The sequence below is a fragment of the Oncorhynchus nerka genome, linkage group LG17 (assembly GCF_034236695.1).
Source record: "Oncorhynchus nerka isolate Pitt River linkage group LG17, Oner_Uvic_2.0, whole genome shotgun sequence".
Taxonomy (NCBI): Eukaryota; Metazoa; Chordata; class Actinopteri; order Salmoniformes; family Salmonidae; genus Oncorhynchus; species Oncorhynchus nerka.
Window position 1 is genome coordinate 18,391,468 of NC_088412.1, and position 16,802 is coordinate 18,408,269.

Genomic DNA, 16,802 nt, shown 5'->3' on the forward strand with positions numbered 1-16,802 from the left:
TATGTGTGTTTGTGAGTGGCTGGTTGGATGGTGTCTGTGGCGCCATGGGAATTTCTAATAGAGCCTGCCTGCGGGCTAAATTGAAATGCAACGCTTTGGTCATTGATCTGATCACGAATCTGGGAGGGTTGGATTGTGGATTTTTTTCTATGGGAAAGTTTACTTTTTGATCTTAGGATCAATGTTGTCACAGTTGCTTCTTGTTGAAGAGGCATCAGCTAACGTTAGCTTGCTATAGCTAGCTTTACTGTTCCTCTGATTCTGAATTATTTTGTGGCTGTTTCTTTCTAGCTGGCAAATCTAGTTAGCTAGATTGTTTGTGTATTGCCACTTGTTGATAACATAGCCACATTTGTCACTGGTATGGACTAGTAAATATCCTAAAGCTAGTCAGCTAGACAATGATAGCCGCAAGCTAAAACCGGCGATAGTGGGAAGAGAGAATTCACTTTCATCTGCTGCTGGCTTGATAATGTTCACTCAAATACATTTTTCACTCAATGTAAATGACGAAATTAGATTTGTATTCTATTGATATTGTAATTGTATCAATATGATGTGAATATTGTAGAAACACCCTCCCAGCCGTTTTCCATACTAAAACTAGTAGAACTTGGTGAGCACAAGCTTACCATGTATAGTAGACTACAGTAGGCTTACCGTGTGACACCATACCCCCACACCAAACGTGATCACGACACGCAGGTTGAAATATCAAAACAAATTATATAAACCAATATATTTTATTTATTTTTATTTAACCTTTATTTAACCAGGTGGGCTAGTTGAGAACAAATTCTCATTTGCAACTGCGACCCGGCCAATAAAGCATAGCAATTCGACACATACAACACAGAGTTACACATGGAATAAACAAAACATAGTCGATAATACAGGAGAATTTTTTATCAAAAAGTCTATATACAGTGAGTGCAAATGAGGTAATATAAGGGGGTTAAGGGCAATACATAGGCCATGGTGGCGAGGTAATTACAATATAGCAAATTAAACACTGGAGTGACAGATGTGCAAAAGATGAATGTGCAAGTAGATATACTGGGGTGCAAAGGTGCAAGATAAATAAATAAATACAGTATGGGGATGAGGTAGATTGGATGGGGTATTTACAGTTGGGCTATGTACAGGTGCAGTGATCTGTGAGCTTCTCTGACAGCTGGTGCTTAAAGTTAGTGAGGGAGATAAGAGTCTCCAGCTTCAGTGATTTTTGCAGTTCGTTCCAGCCATTGGCAGCAGAGAACTGGAAGGAGAGGGGGCCAATGGAGAAATTGGCTTTGGGGGTGACCAGTGAAATACACCTGCTGGAGTGCGTGCTGTGGGTGGGTGCTGCTATGGTGAACAGTGAGCTGAGACAAGGCGGGGCTTTAAGTAGCAGAGGCAGAGACTTGTAGATGACCTGGAGCCAGTGGGTTTGGCAACAAGTATGAAGAGAGGGCCAGCCAACGAGAGCGTACAGGTCATAGTGGTGGGTAGTATATGGGGCGTTGGTGACAAAACGGATGGCACTGTGATAGACTGCATCCAATTTGCTGAGTAGTGTTGAAGGCCATTTTGTAAATGACATGGCCGAAATCGAGGATCGGTGGATGGTCAGTTTTATGAGGGTATGTTTGGCAGCATGAGTGAAGGATGCTTTGTTGCAAAATAGGAAGCCGATTCTAGATTTAATTTTGGATTGGAGATGCTTAATGTGAGTCTGGAAGTAGAGTTTACAGTCTAACCAGACACCTAGGTATTTGTAGTTGTCCACATATTCTAAGTCAGAATCATCCAGAGTAGTGATGCTGGACGGGCGGGCAGCGATTGGTTGAAGAGCATGCATTTAGCTCTACTTGCATTTAAGAGCAGTTGGAGGCCACGGAAGGAGAGTTGTAATGGCATTGAAGCACGTCTGGAGGTTAGTTAACACAGTGTCCAAAGAAGGGCCAGAAGTATACAGAATGGTGTCATCTGTGTAGAGGTGGATCAGAGAATCACCAGCAGCAAAAGCGACATCATTAATGTATACAGAGAAGAGAGTCGGCCCAAGAATTGAACCCTGTAGCACCCCCATAGAGACTGCCAGAGGTCCCGACAACAGGCCCTTCGATTTGACACACTGAACTCAGAGAAGTAGTTGGTGAACCAGGCGAGGCAGTTATTGGAGGAACCAAGGCTGTTGAGTCTGCCGATAAGAGTGTTGTGATGAATGAGTCGAAATGAGTCGAAAGCCTTGGCCAAGTCAATGAATACGGCTGCACAGTATTGTCTGTTATCGATGGCGGTTATGATATAATTTAGGACCTTGAGAGTGGCTGAGGTGTACCGATGACCAGCTCTGAATCCAGATTGTATAGCGGAGAAGGTATGGTGGGATTCAAAATGGTCGGTAATCTGTTTGTTAACTTGGCTTTCAAATACCTTAGAAAGACAGTATAGGATAGATATAGGTCTGTAGCAGTTTGGGTCTAGAGTGTCACCCCCTTTGAAGAGGGGAATGACAGCGGCAGCTTTCCTATCTTTGAGAATCTCAGATGATACGAAAGAGTGGTTGAACAGGCTAGTAATAGGGGTTGCAACAATTTTGGCAGATCATTTTAGAAAGAGAGGGTCCAGATTGTCTAGCCCTGCTGATTTGTAGGGGTCCAAATTTTGCAGCTCTTTCAGAACATCAGCTATCTGGATTTGGGTGAAGGAGAAATGGTGGGGGCTTGGGCGGGTTGCTGTGGAGGGTGCAGGGCAGTTGACCAGGGTAGGGGTAGCCAGGTCGAAAGCATGGCCAGCGGTAGAGAAATGCTTATTGAAATTCTCAATTATAGTGGATTTATCGGTGGTAACAGTGTTTCCTAGCCTCAGAGCAGTGAGCAGCTGGGAGGAGGTACTCATATTCTCCATGGACTTTGCAGTGTCCCAGAACTTATTTGAGTTTGTACTACAGGATGCAAATTTCTGTTTGAAAAAGCTAGCCTTAGCTTTCCTAACTGCCTGTGTATATTTGTTGCTAACTTCCCTGAAAAGTTGCATATCACGGGGGCTATTCGATGCTAATGTAGAACGCCACAGGATGTTTTTGTGCTGGTCAAGGGCAGACTGGTCTGGAGTGAACCAAGGACTATATCTATACCTAGTTCTACATATTTTGAATGGGGCATGCTTATTTAAGATGGTGAGGAAGGCACTTTTAAAGAATAACCATGCATCCTCTACTGACGGGATAAGGTCAATGTCATTCCAGGATACCCCGGCCAGGTCGATTAGAAAGGCCTGCTAGCAGAAGTGTTTTAGGGAGCGTTTGACAGTGATGAGGGGTGGTCGTTTGATCGCAAAGCCATTACGGATGCAGGCAATGAGGCAGTGATCTCTGAGATCTTGATTGAAAACAGCAGAGGTGTATTTGGAGGGCGAGTTAGTTAGTCTATGAGGGTGTCCATGTTTACGGATTTGGGGTTGTACCTGGTAGGTTCATTGATCATTTGTGTGAGATTGAGGGCATCAAGCTTAGATTGTATGATGGTCGGGGTGTTAAGCATGTCCCAGTTTAGGTCACCTAGTAGCACGAGCTCAGAAGATAGATGCGGGGCAATCAATTCACATATGGTGTCGAGGGTGGTCTATAGTAAGCAGCAACAGTGAGAGAATTTTTGAAGTAGAAGCTCGAATTGTTTGGGTACAGACCTGGATAGTAAGACAGAACTGTATCTCTGCAGTAGATTGCAACTCCGCCCCCTTGGCGGAAAATTTTATAGTTAGGGATGGAGATTTCAGGGGTTTTGGTGGTCTTCCTAAGCCAGGATTCAGACACGGCTAGGACATCCGGGTTGGCAGAGTGTGCTAAAGCAGTGAGTAAAACAAACTTACCGAGTAGGCTTCTAATGTTCACAAGCATGAAACCAAGGCTTTTACAGTTACAAAAGTCAACAAATGAGAGCACCTGTGGAGTGGGAGTGGAGCTAGGGACTGCAGGGCCTGGATTAACCTTTACATCACCAGAGGAACAGAGGAGAAGTAGGATAAGGGTACGGCTAAAGGATATACGAACTAGCCATCTAACGTTGGGAACAGAGAGTAAAAGGAGCAGGTTTCTGGGCACGATAGCATAGATTCAAGGCATAGGTTACAGACAAAGGTACGGTAGGATGTGAGTACATTGGAGGTAAACCTAGGCATTGAGTAATGATGTATAGTCTCTAGAGACGTTTAAACCAGGTGATGTCATCGCATATGTAGGAGGTGGAACAACATGGTTGGTTAAGGCATATTGAGCAGGGCAGAGGCTCTACAGTGAAATTAGACAGTAATCACTAACCAGGACAGTAATGGAGAGGCATATTGATATTATAGAGAAGCATGCGTAGCCAAGTGATCATATGGGTCCAGTGAGTGGTTGGGCTGGCTGGAGATACGGTGATTCAGACAGTTAGCAGGCCGGGGCTAATAAGCTAGCAGTTAGTAGGCCGGAGCTAACGAGCTAGTAGTTAGCAGACCGGGGCTAGCAAGCTAGCAGTTAGCTTACCAGGGCTAGCAAGCTAGCAGACCGGGGGAAGCAAGCTAGCAGTTAGCAGACCGGGTCTAGCAAGTTAGCAGAAGGGCCTTTGGGGGCTAATTTGTCCTGGGACATAAACGTTCAGTTGTGCATTTCAGGTAAAATAACAAGGTCCTCCACTCCGACAATTAATCCACACCTTAGACAGTCAACCGTTTCTAGTCATCTCTCCTCCTTCCAGACTTTTTCTTCTTTGGACTTTATATGGCGATTGGCATCTAACTTTCAAAATATGGTGTCTTACCACAACTGACCGAAAGACCTCAGTTCATCTTTCAATCACCCACGTGGGTATAACCAATGAGGAGATGGCACGTGGGTATATGCTTCTATAAACCAATGAGGAGATGGGAGAGGCAGGACTTGAACCCCGTTCATCATCACAAATAGAACTGACTTCTATTTTAGCACTTGGCAACGCAGACACTCGTTGGCGCGCACGAGCAGTGTGGATGCAATGATTGAATAACATGTATGTGTACTTTTATTTTGCGACGCAAGCAGTGTGGTCAGCATGTGAGTCATCAAAATTACAATCTTGCGTTCGGGCATTTCCGGCAGTCTTCCTGGTTTTTATATGCAGGTAGCATAAATTGTGCAATTGTAAACTAACAAATAATTTTTCAAGTTAGAACCCATGTATATTTAAGCAATAAGGCACGGGGGGATGTTGTATATGGCCAATACACCACGGCTAAGGGCTGTTTTTTATGCACGACGCAACACGGAGTGCCTGGATACAGCCCATAGTCTTGGTATATTGGCCATATACCACAAACCCCCGAGGTGCCTTATTGCTATTATAAGCTGGTTACAAATGCAATTAGAACAGTACAAATACATGTTTTGTCATACCCATTTTTTAAAATTTTATTTTACCTTTATTTTACTAGGCAAGTCAGTTAAGAACAAATTCTTATTTTCAATGACGGCCTAGGAACAGTGGTATACGGTCTGATATACCACGGCTTTCAGCCAATCAGCATTCGAAACACCCAGTTTATAATTGTTAACATACAGCACCAACTACATAAATATCTGATAGGGTCTATTACCTGCTACCTGGATTTTAGTGGAGTGTGGTAGAGGTGCATGTAGGTAGGTAGGAGAAGGAGAAGGGAGGAGGAGGAGGGGGAGGAGAGGATGAGGGGAGCCAAGGTGCTGACGAACAGGGAGAGAGGAATAGAGAAACGGAGGGAGTACTGTACTGCATCGCCCAGCAGCTGTATGGGCGTCCATGCCTCACTCAGCCTGCTCTTCTCTGCCTGTTGTCTCTCCTCCCATCTAATGAAAACTAACTATGCCCCATTACAAGAACCAAAAATGTAAACGTGGAGACATTGCACCAAATAATAGTGCACAGTAGCATGGCTGTTTTAAACCAGCCTTACAGGCCAACAAAACATCCAGAGAGGATCAGATTTTAATCGTAAGAGTAGAGGCTGCTATTGTGGGGCTGGAATTAGGTCTGCATAGGTCACCATAACAGTTTCAAAGAATAATCACATTTTCAAAACCACCCTAATCCTTTGTCTGCTTGCAGCGATAGTGATAAGTTTAATTTATGTTGGTTTTTCCAGCAGCAGCAACTCTTCAGCTCCACTATAACACTTCAGCTCCACTATAATGGCCCTGCTACACTACAGCCATCAGGCGTCCAGCGTTGCTGTCAGACATCAGCCGTTGAAGGAATGGTTCCTTTGAAATCAACGAAAGCTGCTATACTTGACTTAATAAATGTTAGTAAAATAACCAGTGTTGTCTAGAGGAGACCATATGCAACCAAAATATACTTTATTTCTCATTATTTCAATTCACAAGATAGAATTAACGTGCGCGCCAGCCATCAACAATGGAACCTCTGCGATTAATGAGCTTGGACAGTGACGCAACGCAGGCAGTGAAGCAGCTTTCATTGATTTCAAAGGAAGCATTTCTTCAACAGCTGACGGCAATGCCTGACGCACTTATGGCTATAGTGTAGCCGGGCCGTAACAGCAACAGTAGCAGAAACCATAACAACCATAGCAGAAGCAACAACTGAAGTAGCAACAGTAGGAACAACTGCAGTAGCAACAGTAGCAGCGACCTGAGCAGAAGCAACAGTAGGAGCAACAGTAGGAACAACTGCAGTAGCAACAGTAGCAACAACAGTAGCAGTGACCTGAGCAGAAGCAACAACTGCAGTAGCAACAGTAGTAGCAGCCATAGCAGAAGCAACAACTGCAGGAGCAACAGTAGCAGCAACCATAGCAGTAGCATGCATAGCAGCAGCAACAGAAGCAGCAACAACTGCAATAGCAGTAGCAACAGTCGCAGCAACAATAGGAACAACTGCATTAGCAACAGTAGCAGCAACCATATGACAAGCAACAACTTCAGTAGCAGCAACCATATGACAAGCAACAACTGCAGGAGCAACAGTAGCAGCAACCATAGTGGTAGCATGCATAGCAGCAGCAGAAGCAACAACTGCAATAGCAGTAGCAACAGTAGCAGCAACCATATGATAAGCAACAACTTCAGTAGCAACAGTAGCAGCAACCATATGACAAGCAACAACTGCAGGAGCAACAGTAGCAGCAACCATAGCAGTAGCATGCATAGCAGCAGCAACAGAAGCAGCAGAAGCAACAACTGCAATAGCAGTAGCAACAGTAGCAGCAACAATAGGAACAACTGCATTAGCAACAGTAGCAGCAACCATATGACAAGCAACAACTGCAGTAGCAACAGTAGCAGCAAACATAGCAGAAGCAACAGTAGGAACAACTGCAGTAGCAACAACTGCAGTAGCAACAGTAGCAGCAACCATAGCAGAAGCAACAGTAGGAGCAACAGTAGGAACAACTGCAGTAGCAACGACAGTAGCAACAACAGTAGCAGCGACCTGAGCAGAAGCAACAACTGCAGTAGCAACAGTCGCAGCAACCATAGTAGAAGCAACAACTGCAGTAGCAACAGTAGCAGCAACAGCAGTAGCAACAGTAGCTGTAGAAACAACTGCAGTAGCAACAGTAGTAGCAACAGCAATAACCACAGTAGCAGCAACAGCAGTAGCAACAGCAGTAGCAACAGCAATGGTAGCAGTTGGCTAGCTGTGTTTAGATGCAAACTTTAGGATCGTCACTTTAAACACGTCGTTAGACCTAGTATAAACCAGCTGTGGGCTGGGATTTATTGAATCATTCTGACAAAGGCATTCCTCTGCAGCAGCTGCTCCTGCTCCTGGGGTGTCCAGACAGATTATGGAGTCACATTCAGCAAGGCCAATCGTGTAGTGTAGCAACAGTGAATACCACAACAATAACACTGTGGTAACTACTGCTTTAATAACAACAAACTGCTACTGCTATTGAGAAATGACAGAGGCTCTCATTTCCTCAAATAAGAACAGCCATGTTTTAAACTAATTATACATTGTCTAAGTCTAGACATAATTGGGAGATGGTTCTTTCACTATGGGTTATGGGGTCGTTACACTCAAAAGGCACCAAATTGGTGGAACACATTTTTTTAAAGGATTTCACCTCAGTTTAACATTCTGCCATAAAGAGCACATTCAACTTCATAAAAATCAAGTTTTCCCATCTCAAATGGTTAAAAACTAACTACAGTAAGTGCATACTAAGTTCTAAATAAAGTAACAAGGTTGACCGTAACAGGGTTGACGATTTCATCTTAAATCAGCCATGAATCCCCTTCTAACAGGGGGAATGGAAGTGTGTTGTGTGCAACAGGGTGAGGCAACTGAAAGCTTCACAAAAATGTTTAATTGTTAAAATGTTTATCTATGGGTAAAGGGGTTGACATGTTACGGCACTGCTACGCTATAGTCTTCAGGTGTCCGGCATTGCCGTCAGACATCAGCAGTTGAGGGACTGCTTCCTTTGAAATCAATGAAAGCTGCTACACTGAGCTCACGTTTCATCACGTCCAATGACAGCGTCCAAGCTCATGAATTGCAGAGGTTACATTTTTGAAGGCTGAAGCGTTGCGCGATCATTCTATCTTGTGAATTGAAATAATGAGAAATAAAGTTAATTTTGGCTGCATATGGCCTCCACTAGACATCACAAGTGATTTTACTAAGATTTATGAAGTCAAGGAGCTACCAGCAAGCAGAAACTCTAGCTAACAATCTATCTACATTGACTTTATTCACTATGTAAGCAAAAGCAACATGTGTAATTTAGAGGATCATTTAGTAATAACACTAGCAACAATTTAAGAGTACTTAAGAAAAACTGGACCAAAGCTATTGTACTAACGCATAATCAATGAATATGGTACAATACAGTAGGGGAAAATAGAATAAAGATGCTCTTCCTCCCTGCTCCTCTCCGCTCTCAAAACAACGCGCTCTCTGTAACAGGCTGACTACACCAGGTACCCTCATGCGCCATCGCACCCATGTTGATTTTGTCCATCCACACCAGACGCAGGTAGTTATTTTACCTGAAATGCACAAGGTCCTTTTTTCTGGATCTTTGTAGAATTTTGACCCATTTTTAGTCACACAAAATCATGTGTTCTCTGCTCCGACATTTATTTCACAGATAAAAGGGGAAACCTAGGGCCTTCTGAGTGGCACAGCGGTCTAAGGCACTGCATCGCAGTGCTAGAGGCATCACTACAGACCTGGGTTCGATCCCAGGCTGTGTCGCAGCTGGCTGTGTCTGGGACATCCATGAGGTGGCGCACAATTGGCCCAGCATCGTCCGGGTTAGGGGGGGGGGGTTTGGCCGGCCGGGATGTCCTTGTCCAATCCTTGTGTTAGGCCGGGCGCATGCACGCTGACCGTACTGTGCTACTTCTGACACATGGGGGTGGCTGGCTTCCAGGTTAAGTGAGCAGTGTGGCTTGGCATGGTCGTGTTTCGAGGGACGCATGGCTCTCGACCTTCGCATCTCCATAGGGAAGTTGCAGCGATGGGACAAGACTGTAGCTACCAATTGGCTGAAAAAGTACACACCAAAAAAATAAAATGGGAAAACATAGTAATTTCTTCTTCTTCTTCTGTGGAAGGCAACCAACTTCAAGGTACATTACCACCACCAACTGGATTGTAGTGTGATCCTCAGTTCATCTTTCAATCGCCCATGTGGGTATATGCTCCTAAAAACCAATGAGGAGATGGGAGAGGCAGGACTTGCAGCACGTCAAGAGTCAAAAATAGAACCAAGTTTGTAGAATTTTCCCCGTTTTGAGTCACACAAAATCGTGTGTTCTCTACTCCAGCAATTATTTCACAGATAACACTTCAATGGAGTGTTGCCCACTCAGTTCTCCAATACAAAACACCAGCAAATGCCCAAAACGAGCTCACCTGCTTTTACACTATGATTTAATTATTAGATAGATGTTCAATGTTCCTTTTGAAAAAAATATTTTAAAAGGAATAGTTTCACCATAATTAAACAAGGAACAGATGTATACTACATTAACAAAAGTATGTGGACACCTGCTCGTCGAACATCTCATTCCAGAATCATGGGCATTAAAATGGAGTTGGTCCCCCCTTTGCTGCTATAACAGCCTTCACTCTTCTGGGAAGGTATTCCTCTAGATGTTGGAACATTGCTGCGGGGACTTGCTTCCATTCAGCCACAAGAGCATTAGTGAGGTCGGGCACTGATGTTGGGCGATTAGGCCCGGCTCGCAGTCAATGTTCCAATTCATCCCAAAGTTGTTTGATGGGGTTGAGGTCAGGGCTCTGTGCAGGCTGATTTTGACAAACTATTTCTGTATGGACCTCGCTTTGCGCATGGGGGCATTGTCATGCTCAAACAGCAAAGGACCTTCCAGAAACTGTTCCACAAAGTTGGAAGTACAGAATCGTCTAGAATGTTCGGGCTAGACCCCTTAGTTCCAGTGAAGGAACTTTATGCTGTAGCGTTAAAATGTCCCTTCACTGGAACTAAGGGGTCTAGCCCGAACCATGAAAAACTTTACAGGTGGCACTATGCATTGTGGCAGGTAGCTTTCTCCTGGCATCCCCACAACCCCCCCTTGGGTTGTGCCGTGGCGGAGATCTTTGTGGGCTATACTCGGCCTTGTCTCAGGATGATAAGTTGGTGGTTGAAGATATCCCTCTAGTGGTGTAGGGGCTGTGCTTTGGCAAAGTGGGTGGGGTTATATCCTGCCTGTTTGACCCTGTCCGGGGGTATCATCGGATGGGGCCACAGTGTTTCCTGACCCCTCCTGTCTTAGCCTCCAGTATTTCTGCTGCAGTAGTTTATGTGTCAGGGGGCTAGGGTCAGTCTGTTATATCTGGAGTACTTCTCCTGTCTTATCCGGTGTCCTGTGTGAATTTAAGTATGCTCTCTCTAATTCTTTCTTTCTTTCTCTCGGAGGATCTGAGCCCTAGGACCATGCCTCAGGACTACCTGGCATGATGACTCCTTGCTGTCCGCAGTCCACCTGGCCGTGCTGCTCCAGTTTCAATTGTTCTGCCTGCGGCTATGGAACCCTGACCTGTTCACCGGACGTGCTACTTGTCCCAGACCTGCTATTTTCAACTCCCTAGAGACAGCAGGAGTGGTAGAGATACTCTTAATGATCGGCTATGAAAAGCCAACTGACATTTACTCCTGAGGTACTGACTTGTTGCACTCTCGACAACTACTGTGATGATTATTATTTGACCATGCTGGTTTATGAACACATTTATGAACATTTGAACATCTTGGCCATGTTCTGTTATAATCTCCACCCGGCACAGCCAGAAGAGGATTAGCCACCCCTTATAGCCTGGTTCCTCTCTAGGTTTCTTCCTAGGTTTTGGCCTTTCTAGGGAGTTTTTCCTAGCCACCGTGCTTCTACACCTGCATTGCTTGCTGATTGGGGTTTTAGGCTGGGTTTCTGTACAGCACTTTGAGTTATCAGCTGATGTAAGAAGGGCTATATAAATACATTTGATTTGATCCACCAAACCCAGATTCGTCTTTAGGACTGCCAGATGGTGAAGCGTGATTCATCACTCCAGAGAATGTGTTTCCACTGCTCCAGAGTCCAATGGGGGCAAGATTTACACCACTTCAGCCACAGCTTGGTATTACGCAGGGTGATCTTAGGCTTGTGTGCGCCCGCTCAGACATGGAAACCCATTTCATGAAGCTCCCAACAAGTAGTAATTGTGCTGATGTTGCTTCCAGAGGCAGTTTGGAACTCGATAGTAAGTGTTGCAACCGAGGACAGACGACTTTTATGTGCTACGCTCTTCACCACTCAGCAGTCCCATTCTGTGAGCTTGTGTGGCCTGTCACTTCGAGACTGAGACGTTGTTGCCCCTAGACGTTTCCACTTCACAATAACAGCACTTACAGTTGACCGGGGCTGCTCTAGCAGGGTAGAAATTTGACGAACTGACTTCGGGGCAAAAAAGTACACACCAAAAAAAAGGGGGGGAAACATAGTTTTCTTCTTCTGTGGACTTTATATGGTGATTGGCAACCGGGGCAGCTCTAGCAGGGTTGAAATTTGACAAACTGAAATCGGGGCAAAAAAGTACACAACCCCCCAAAAAAGGGAAAAAAACTTGTTGGAAAAGTGGCACCCTATGATGGTGCCACATTGAAAGACACTGAGCTCTTCAATAAGGCCATTATATTGCCAATGTTTGTTTATGGAGATGCATGGCTGTGTACTCGATTTTATACACCTGTCAGCAACAGGTGTGTCAGAAATAGCCGAATCCACTCATTTGAAGGGGTGTCCACATACTTTTGTATATATAGCGTATGTGAGTCATTATTCACTTGAAAGAAATAATAACCTTCAGAATTGACTTTCTCAAAGAAACAAAGTAACTAGGGTTTAACAATGATGGTGAAAATATTGGGGTTGAGTGGGTTAAAATCTTCCTTGAAGTCACAGAGGGTCATGTCAAAATGCTGAATTTTGGTGCTAGTAAGACTTTATTTAAATATGGAAATGTCTGCTCTACACAAAATTAGAACCTACATTTTTGCAGCATTACCGCAAAAATGGGAGAGGCAAGTGGAAGAGAAGAAGGGAAAAAGTAAGTAACTTGTCTGTCGGCCTTTAAAGACCAAAATTGGCTGAAGAAAATTGTAATAAATAAAAAGGTATAGCAGTTTCATTTAAGGACCAAAACGTTTACAGCTGTGCCATATAGATTGCAAAATAGTTGGGAAGAGATTTTCAATGTGCCGATTCCATGGCACATGGTTTATGAACTGTTACACAAAAGAATGCTTGATTCAAAACTTAGAGTTTTTCAATTTCAATTATTATACAAAATTCTTGCAACCAATATAATGTTGTATATATGGAGGATACAACCATCTCAGCTTGAAGAGACAGAATCATTAGATGTTTTGGTACTGTCCATACAGTATGTAGCTTGTTTTTGGTCGCAGGTTTAGGAACGGCTGAAGAATTGCAACATTTACCTGGAGTTAGCACTGCTGGGTGATTTAAAAGTCATAGTCAATCGATCAATAATATAATAATACTCTTAGTAAAAATGTTCATCTTTAATTTGCAATATGTAGAATCTATGAGAATAGAAGGATTCAGAACGTTTGTGAAACATCAGGGCACAGTTGAAAAATATATGGCAAATAGAAATCCAAACTTGATGGTTTTCACTGTTCAGAGAGATGGGAGGGGTTGAAGGATGGGACTAAAAACAAACAAAAGACAACTATTGTAAAATATACTGTGTCTGTAAAATGTATATAGTATGTATAATCTGGAAGTAGAAGCCTAAGAGTTGTTGTCCATGAGTTTACTCCAATTAGGGGAGGGATGATAGGGTTAGGGGAATATAATAAAGGAAAATATATACAAAAATATATATATTTTACATATAAAAAAAAAACGTCATTAATATTCATAATCTGATTGATTGAATTCTCCATGTGGTCTATATTAAAGGGCACCTCATTTAATATAACAGGCTTTTACGATTCAATATTGGTGAACAATTTATACTTAAAATATCAAAGGCACTAATTTCATGGAATGACCCCATAGCAGTAAAGGCTATAAGGGAATGGGTGGTTCATGCCCTTAATGAAGCTGAACCTTGACTCGCCTGTAGGCCTCACTCCTTGGTCTCTTGGTTCCTGTCTTTGGGCGGCTTGTCCTCAGTTCCCCAGTCATGGTCCTATCTGAAACACAATACAACGACGGCTATAAAGTCACATTAAGTTAGAGGTTTAGTAATGTCAGGTGTTAGGACAGCTGTTGACCTCGTAAAGCAAACCCCTGGGGAAACTGGAATAGAGTTGGACAGGTGAGCAGAGTGGGCTGCCAGATGCACGCACACACACACACACACACACACACACACACACACACTCACTCACAGAAGGACAAATTAACCAGAGGACTCTGAGCCTAATTGCCCTCTGTATGCCAGAGTCAAATGAATAGCCTCTCACAGTTGTGTTGCTTCATTCCTTCCAACATGTACCTGTCTGTCAATGCAGAGTTCTCTCTCTCTCAAAGGGCATGGGACACCGTACGTCCTTTTTTTCTACTGACACTATAGCGCTCCATACTCCCTCAACTTCACCCAGGGGCCTAACTGACAGGCAGCTGGCCCTCTCTCTACTTCCTCCCTGTTGCCCTACCTGTCCGTCCAGCATCTCTTGTCAGTCCAAACAAAAGGTGGAATTCAATCAAACATACACATTGCAGTATAAATGTTTATTGCTAGAATTTGATAGTATATCTACTTAGGTCTCAACTATCTACTTAGGACTGCACATCTCTGTCCAAATGGCAGGCAGCATTACACAGCCCAATAGCAGTCGTAAATCAGACTCCGGCACAGCACACAGCCCAATGTTGAACAGCAGTCGCACTATACATCAGACTCTGGCAGGGGCCCAAAGCCCACCCTTACAGAAATGACACCCCATGACAGCCTTGTTTATGACAGAAAGGCACTCTTATGTTTGTGGTGCATTACTGTTTTAGTGCAGGGTTTATGAGCACCATCGCCTGCCATCTGTTAGCTGCTGCCATGGCACTTTTAATCGCCCAACCCCGGAGATCAATATCGCTGTCGGGTCACGGGAATGCTCACAGCTTGGTAATGGGTAATTACGCATCATTGACTGAATGATTAGCGTTATTTATTTATTATTCCCTTGTATTGTTGGGAAACATATAGCACAGAAGGAGGAGAGAGGGAGATGAGATATATAATGCACTGTGGTTATTAATTATATGGAGACATTGAGCCTGCCTTTTGGACAAAAACGTGCAGGATTGGCCTAATTCTTCAACTACACCGATTGAAGTGGATTGAACAGGTGACATCCATAAGGGATCATAGCTTTCACTTGGATTCACCTGGTCAGTCTGTCATGGAAGAGCAGGTGTTCCTAATGTTTTGTACACTCAGTGTATATTATGCACTGTGATTATTAATTACACAGAGACATGTATGTATTCTGCCCTACCAAGCAAAAAGGCAGTTCCACAGAGCATGGAACTGAGAAAAACAGATTTTATTTACCTTGGTTTCACAGTAACTTTATGCAGTTACTGCTAACATGACCCCCATGTTCTCCAAAACATAATACAATAGAGGCAGGATACTTGTCCACATGATTAAGCATGCATTTAATGTAATGTAGTTACTGCCTTTTTGCTTGGTAGTGCAGTATTGTGGTTAGAGTAAAATAACAGCAGGTGTATATGAGTGGTAAATAGAAGCGTGTCTGTTTATTATGATATGATTAAACTATATGAGTAGGCTGAATCCTCATACGTACAGGCTACTAAACCCCAAAATGATCATGTGGAAATCAATTGCATTTTGCAAGTATAACAGAGTGCATTCTGTTCTGCCCAAAGCGGAGATCGAACTAGCAACCTTTTGCACAACAACACACAAAACTACATTCACCCACCTTTAACCTCCTCCCTTTAACCGGACAGAGCCCAACAGTGGATGGGGGTCACAGATCCTTTGTAAGGAAATTATGTTTTGCCCTGAGCTGGGATGCCCTGAGCAGCAACATTCTGCACAACTTCTAACATGCTGCAGGTGAGTTTACATCCACTACACAAGGGTCACACAAGGGTCTCTCTCTCTCTCTCTCTCTCACACACACACACACACACACACACACACACACACACACACACACACACACACACCTGTCCTTCTTAGTGTGTGAGTGACAGATGCTTCCTTTACTTTGGCCCAAGCTGCAGAATCTGATCGATTCTTGGCAGATACTTATCTACATAGCCTCTTCAATAACCTCAGCTCACCAACCTCTCACCCACACACACACAAACTACATTCTAGACATGCTTCAGTCAGTGTACTACGAGGCACAGATAGTCAAGCATCCTTGATCAGATGTTGTCAGGTATCTGTGCATGGAATATGTGTTAGTATCAAAGGATAAGACTTCTCACCTAAAGTTCAGGCACATAAACATACAGTATATAACAGCAATTAGATATGCGCTGATGCATCATCAATGTGCTTTCTTACTAACACAGAAACACACAGACACAACCACACAGAGAGAGAGAGAGAGAGGCAGACTGCCCTATACTCACGTCTTAGGCTGTGATATTCACTCTTGAACAGGGTCATACCGGGGGGGGGGGGGCAGTGAGAGAGAGGGAGAGAGCGCAGAGGAATGCCTTGAAATGAGCAGAATCAGTGGAGGCTCTCCTCTTAATCTCTCCTTCCCAGTACCTCCCTTCAACCCTGACAAAGAGAAGAGGTGACTGTTCACTATGGAATCAATGACCATGCTCTAAGAACAGTACCAGCGGGATGTACCATGTCAAGCTCCACAGTGGGGGGGTGGGCTGACCCACTCTGTAACAGGCAGGGGGGTGCTGTGTGGACTGGAGAGAATGCTATAGCTGTGTGGTTGCTTGTACTGTATGTCACAGCCACACAGAGCACTCAGGAATTATCACTGTTTATTGTAGTAGCAAAGGAAATGGAGAAATGCAGGCTGTGCCGAGGGAGAGGAGAGAGAGGACAGATCCTTGAGAAGAGACAGGCATCACAGATGGAGGCTGTGGAAAAAACTAATGTTGTGGATCAGAGTCAGACACAAAGAGAAGTACTAGAGTCAGGGCCACCTCGCAGGTAAAATATTTTAGTTTAATTCTGCACATTAGTTTTACAACTAATTTCCTACAATTCTACCAATTTTGTCATTTATTAAAAAAAATATTTAACCTTTATTTAACCAGGTAGGCTAGTTGAGAACAAGTTCTCATTTGCAACTGTGACCTGGCCAAG

The 16,802-nt window shown here is 43.8% G+C and overlaps 1 protein-coding gene across 1 annotated transcript in view; it reads right to left on the minus strand.

The window, feature by feature from the left end:
* The window catches only part of LOC115144816 (RNA-binding Raly-like protein), a 58,369-nt gene extending 42,106 nt beyond the window's left edge, over window positions 1-16,263 (minus strand). The window contains exons 1-2 of the mRNA XM_029685896.2: window positions 16,100-16,263; window positions 13,605-13,680 (exon numbers count right to left, since the gene is read on the minus strand). Coding sequence (XP_029541756.1) covers window positions 13,605-13,680; window positions 16,100-16,136 — 113 coding nt within the window. The 5' untranslated portion in view covers window positions 16,137-16,263. The remainder of the gene's footprint in view (window positions 1-13,604; window positions 13,681-16,099) is intronic.
* Window positions 16,264-16,802: the final 539 nt, after the last annotated feature.